Here is a 6771-nt window from a genome sequence, read left to right as displayed (position 1 = left end):
TTCTGTACTTAAGGCACTTTTACCTTTCATTATCCAATGCATTTTGTTGCAGATGTCAGCAAGACTACAGTTTTTGAACGTATTTGGTGAACTTGTAATGACATACTGTTTTGAGCTAAGGTCAGTTCAATAAAAGAAAATGGCCCGGGACCCAATTTTACCCCTCCAACTCTCTCTATCCACATCTTGGGACTCTTTCCAAGCCATTCTTCCTGTCAGGTCAAACCTTCTGTCTCTAGGCCACACCCGTCAATGGTCCTGATTGACAATGTCTTCATATCCTTTTCCATGACTGGAATGTTTCCTTGATCTGTGCTAAGACCTTTTGCTTGCGTGGATAAAGGATGGAAAATTGTGAGTATGGAGGGCTGCATAAACATTTGTATGGGTGGAATGTAGCCTACTGTACAAGGAAAGAGTCACATATTAAACACTATCCAGCCTTTTGTCTCTGGTCCCTACCTACCACTGGAATGTGGTTCCCAGAAGACGGCACACTGGAAAATGCAATTCTTCAGCTGAAAATGTTCCCATCCTCATCTTACCTTGAGGTTGGATGGATTGTTATCACTTAAGAGTACAAAGTTGGGGGTACTGCTTGGCAGTGGCTCCGCTCCTACTTGGTGGGTCGCCACCAGAAAGTAGTGCTTGGGGAACATTGCTTGATGCCCTGTACTCTCCATTGTGGAGTCCTGCAGGGATCAGTACTGATCCCCATGCTTTTCAACATCTACATGAAGCCACTGGGTGTGGTCATCAGGAGTTTTGGGGTGCGTTGCCATCAGTACGCTGATGACACGCAGCTCTATTTGTCCTTTTCATCCTCTTCAGGTGAGGCTGTTAATGTGCTAAACCGCTGCCTGGCCACGATAATGGACTGGATGGGAGCTAACTCCAGACAAGACCGAGACGCTGTTGGTGAGCGCCTTCTCTGCCCAGATGGAGGATGTTCATCCTGTTCTTGATGGGGTTACACTCCCCTTGAAGGAACAGGTGCGTAGCTTGGGGGTTCTTTTTGATCCTTCCTTGTCACTTGAGGCCCAGGTCGTCTCGGTGGCACGGAATGGTTTCTACCATCTTCGCCTGGTAGCCCAGCTACATCCCTATCTGGACAGTGACGACCTCGCCTCAGTTGTTCATGCTCTGGTAACTTCTAGACTGGACTACTGCAATGCGCTCTACGTTGGGCTGCCCTTGAAGACTGTTCGGAAACTACAACTAGTCCAGAATGCAGCGGCCAGATTGTTGACGCGGACCAGAAGGTCCGCTCATATAACACCTGTTCTGGCCCATCTGCACTGGATTCCTGTTTGTTTCCGGGCTAGATTCAAAGTGCTGGTTTTGACCTATAAAGCCCTACACGGCATGGGACCGCAATACCTGGTGGACCGCCTCTCCCAATATGAACCTACCCGGACACTGTGCTCAACATCTAAGGCCCTCCTCCGAGTGCCATCCCATCGAGAAGCTCGGAGGGTGGTGACTAGAACAAGGGCCTTTTCCGTGGTGGCCCCCGAACTGTGGAACAGCCTCCCTGATGAGGTGTGCCTGGCGCCGACGCTACTATCTTTTCGGCACCAGGTGAAAACCTTTTTATACTCCCAGGCATTTTAAAGTGTGTTTTAATAGCATTTTCATCATTATTTGTATTTTGGATGTTGTTTGGTTCTTTTATTGTTTGTTTGTTTTGTTTTCTTGATTTATTGTATTTATTGTATTTATTGTATTTATACATTGCTTGTTTTTTATCTTTTTGTACACCGCCCAGAGAGCCTTCAGGCTTAGGGCGGTATATAAATTAAATAAAATAAATAAATAAATAAATAAATTAGTCCCTGCTTGTTGTTGTTATGTGCCTTCATGTCGATTACGACTTATGGCGACCATATGAATCAGCAACCTCCATTGAGGCCTTTCTCTCTTTTTGACTAGAGGTATTGTCTTTTTGCATTCTTCCTTGATAACGTCTCTGCCTTCACTCCATAGTTTTTCTTCTTCTCTGTCAACTAAGTTTAAAGCCTCAAATCTGTTCCTTACAGTAGGGCCGCATTCATATGGCAGGTTAGGTCCCAGGACCCCTGCCGAAAAGCAAAAACCACTGAAAAGCAGATGAGCTGTAGTGCGGGTGTCTGGAACCTAACCCACTGATCGTGCCGGAGGAGAAGCACTACAGCTGAACTTCTGCTCCTCCAGCACGATCAGTTCGAGTGTGGGAGTCTGATTGTGCCAGAAGAGATCAGCTGTAATGCTCTACAGCTGATCTTCCCTTCCTCCAGCGAGATCAGCTGGAGCATGGGGAGATCCAGCCCCCCTCCAGATGATCTCCCCGCTGGCACTGTATTCACGGTATGCCATAAAGCAGGGCACCAATAAGCAGGGCCCTACTGTATTTGATCTTTATATTCTTCTGGTTTGTTACTGAAATTGTATTTTGGCATTATGATTGCTTTCTTTTCCTTTTTTAGCTTAGATACCAAAAACAGTAAGATAGAGATAGTCCATCTTTAAGAGAATGGAAAAGCAATATATTGCACAATAAATCATCATTATTAATATTAATATAAAATCATTAATATTATTGCTCTTACTATTACCATTATTGTTACTTAACTTTTGGGACATGGGCAGGAAACAAAGTTAACTAATAATAATGGTGATAGTAAGAGCAATAATATTCCACAGGAACCCTGGGTGGCAAAGTAGAAACTCCTAATAAAAAGCCTTGAAAGGGGAATGTTATATTTAAAAAAGTTTCATTGGAATAGCAGAATAAGTTTAAACAGTATTGAAATCTGACAAGTCAATATCAGTTTCTAGAAATAAGCTGTTAGAAGTTGTAGAATAAAGTTGAATAAAAAAGAATTGGACTATATTAATTATATTTAGATGATGTAGTAACATAACTACTTTGTGTTTCTTTTGATTTGTTTAAATTACTATTACATCATGTAAATGTAACTATGATTTGTTTTCAATCCCTCTGTATTTCATCTGAGGTGGTTTTTGTTCTAATCTATTTCATTAATAAAACTTTTAAAAACTGGTTTAACCAGAACACATGGTGAAATGAACCTGTTTACAGGGAAATAATGTAAGATATCAACTCAGCTAGTGCACTGCTATGCAGGTTTTCCTTGAAACAAGTCACACCATCTTCAATTGAGCTTACTCCATAGTGAGCTACTGGAAACAAATGATTATGCATGATGAATTAGTCCTTTAAGGATTTATATCCATATAAACATTCAGAGGGTTCTGCACATGATCAGTTTTCCCTAAGTAGATTGATATAGCTGCCTGTGCAAAGTGTAATTGTTAGTTTATTTTAAATTACAGACATTTCATTACATTTTCAGTCAGTTATGGTGAATTAACAAGATCATAGACAAACATTCTGACCACAGAGACTTTCCAAACTGGGGGAAAATATCAGTGTGTCTTAACAAATGCTCACATTTACCTACAAACGATGTAAACCAGGTTAAACATTAGATCACCCCAGAAATCATTTCTGGTACTCATCCTCATCAAGGAATGGCAAATGTAAGAAAGGATTGATCATGGTGCTCTTTTGACAGGTCCTGGGTCCCTGCTTACATGGGAACCCCATGTGTCTTTTCTTGGGGGGGGGGTAGGCCTGACTATCTTGGGATTGTTTGATGTCAATGGGACTTATATCTAACTAACTGTGCATGGAATTGTATCTCAGGGTCAACATTTTCTGAGATTTCAGACTGGTTTCCCATAATCTTGCAAATGACTGAAGAAGTCAAACAGATGCCAATTTTCTGCATTTTGAACAGAAAGAGAGAAAGGGATAGAAGGAAAGAGTGAATGAAAGAGAAAGGCATGAGCTTTGTATGAATTATGATAATTAATTCAACTTACAATACAAATTATCTGTTTAGGACACTGACATCAGAGATATTGAAATAAAGAACCAGTCTACTACTATGGAGTTTACACTGACCGGTCTCACAAACTCTGCAGAATTAGAGACACTTCTCTTCGTGGTATTTGCATTCATCTATGCTACTGCTTTAGCTAGTAACCTCCTCCTCATCTTTACCATATGCACTTCCAGGAAACTCCACACTCCCATGTACTTCCTGCTCATCAATTTGTCCTTAGTGAATCTGTTTTCCATCTCAATTACAACTCCAAAATTGCTCCAGACTCTTTGGACCCACAGAAAGACCATCTCTTTTTATGGTTGCATTACACAGGTATTTTTATTCATATGGAGCTTGGGAACAGAGCTTTTAATCCTCTCATTTATGGCTTTTGACCGTTATGCTGCTATTTGCCATCCTTTGCAGTACGCAGTCATCATGAGGAAGGAAGTGTGTGTTGGCATAGCCAGTGGACTGTGGCTTGCTGGGATGGTCGATTCTGCTGTTCATGCTGGAAATATGTTGAAGCTTTCCTTCTGCAAGTCTAACATAATTGAACATTTCTACTGTGATCTTCCCCCACTTTTAAAGCTCTCATGCTCTGACACCAACCTGAATGAGATGATGATTTTTGTGGCAGATGTGATTTATGCGGGTTGTAGCTGTGGGTTAACGTTAACATCTTACTGCTTCATCCTGAGAGCTATCTTCAGAATTCGTTCCACTGAAGGGAAGATGAAAGCTTTCTCCACATGTTCCTCCCATCTCACTGTAGTCAGTTTTTTCTTCTTTTCAGTCTTTTACACATATATAAGGCCCAGCTCAGACAACTCTCTAGACCAAAACAAATATCTTTCTCTCCTTTTTACAGTGGTAACGCCAGTTGTTAATCCACTCATATATTCTCTGAGAAACAAAGACGTAAAAGAGGCACTTAAGACAATTACTAGAAGATTCAGACTGCTCCAAAGACCTGAAGTTTGATCTTCAAAGGTCTTTTATATCAATGCTGCTGCTGCTCTGTTGCTGCTGCTGCTGTTAAGGAGAGGAGCTGAACAAGAGAAAAGTTGGCAGAAGTAAACTGTTGGATTATTCAAGTGCACCAAATTTGCTCCATATGATTGGAAATTGTGGAACATAAAATGCAGGCTTCCTTCAATCTGTATGCATAATAGCATTTCATTGAAAATACATCCAAGTGGATCCTAAAACCTTCCTCTTCATTACTGGCTTGTATTTGGAAGAGAAAACCATGTGGCTCAATAGACACAGGAGTTCTTCAGAAGTAATGCTGTGGTTGCCACAAAGAGGTGTTTCCTGCATGTATCCTATGTCTAAGGGCCCTGACTAGGTTTATCATGTTCTTTCCCAAGCCTGGGGCCTATAAATGCTCTGAGGCATGATTGAAGCCATCATATTTCCAACCACATTATTTCCTGACTTGTACCTTGACTCCACATCATGTTGGAAAGTAATCTTGCCGCTCTCAGGAAGTAGATGGCGTAGAAGCCTGAGTGACTGTATGACAGAGAAGCAAGTGGAGACAGTTTCATTTATAAGCTGTCATTTGTCTTGAGATGTGACTGATCATGCCCTCTTTATTTATTTTCCCTCTTGTCATGGTCATAAACATGTGTAGTGCTCCCAAAAGCCAGATTCTGATAACCGCTCCTATTAAACTTCCACATTGTCTTTTCTTGTACTCCATGTTGAAAATGCAGCCTTGATACATGTCAGGGGTCACTGATGTTGCAGGCACACATGCACCTGCAGACGCCTTCTTTGCAACCACAGAGTCCCCTCCCCCTGCTGAACTTAGGCTTCAAAGAAGCATTCTATCATATCCAATAAAAGAGTGCATTGTGTGCTTGATTGCAGTGTGTGTGTGGTAGACGTGACAGTTTCTCCAGTTTGCAAATATGTCCATGGACCCAAAAACATGGCTACCTCCTACTGCATGCTGAGGGAGAGCAGCCCCACACCATGCATTTAAAGCACATGACTTCTCTCAAAAATCATGGGAACTAGTTTGTTCAGAGTGCTGGGAATTTGTAGTTCTGTGAAGGGAAAATCATAGTTCCCAAGGTTCTTTGGGGGAAGCCTTGGGCTTTAAATGTGTTAGATGTGATTTAAATGCATAGTGTGGATCAGACCACAGAGGAGGAAAAAGGGATGGAGACAGACATTGGCGGAACGGAGATAGATGAATCAACTAAATATGTATCTTGAAAAATTATTCAGCAACAAACTATCTGTCTAGCTCACTGGATGAAGCCCACTGAAATAAAGAACCAGTCAGACATTTTCCTGCTGATTGATTTAACAACTCCCCTGAACTGTAGACTCTTCTCATTCCTTTACTCTTATTCATATGTGCTAAAGCATTGGCAGGGAACTTCCTCCTCATTTCTACCATATGTACTTTCAGAAAAATCCACACTCTCACGTACTTCCTGCTTATCAACTTTTCCTTGGTGAATGTATTCTCCATCTCAGCTACAATTCCTCAATTGCTCCACACTCTTTGGACCCACAGAGAGACCATCTCTTTTTATGGATGCATTACTCAATTCATTTGTTCAAATGGCTATTGGTAACAGAACTTCAGATTCTCATATGTATGGCTTTTGACTGCTGTGCTGCTATCTGACAACCTTTATGGTATACAAACATCATGAGGAAGGAAGTATATGTTAGCATAGGCACTGGAGTGTGGGTCATAGCGATGGTCAATTCTGCAGTTCATGCTGGACTTGTGCTGCAACTGTGGGCTGGTTAACATTGAGTTTTAGTGTGAGTCTGGTGCTACTTGCATCCTCATTAAATTTTCATGGTTGGCATGCAATCAGCAGCTATCACACAGTTTGCCTGCATCAAG

At 41.6% G+C, this 6771-nt stretch overlaps 1 protein-coding gene across 1 annotated transcript; it reads left to right on the top strand.

The window, feature by feature from the left end:
* Positions 1 to 3953: 3953 nt before the first annotated feature.
* Positions 3954 to 4877, top strand: LOC133367837 (olfactory receptor 13A1-like). Its single transcript, XM_061591934.1, has one exon. It carries the CDS (start codon positions 3954 to 3956, stop codon positions 4875 to 4877), a length of 924 nt encoding a protein of 307 aa, XP_061447918.1.
* The last annotated feature ends 1894 nt before the right edge of the window (positions 4878 to 6771 follow it).

Source organism: Rhineura floridana, chromosome 11, assembly GCF_030035675.1.
Source record: "Rhineura floridana isolate rRhiFlo1 chromosome 11, rRhiFlo1.hap2, whole genome shotgun sequence".
NCBI classification, from domain to species: Eukaryota; Metazoa; Chordata; class Lepidosauria; order Squamata; family Rhineuridae; genus Rhineura; species Rhineura floridana.
Note: the sequence above shows the minus strand (reverse complement) of the source record. Positions and strands in the feature narration are given on the sequence as shown.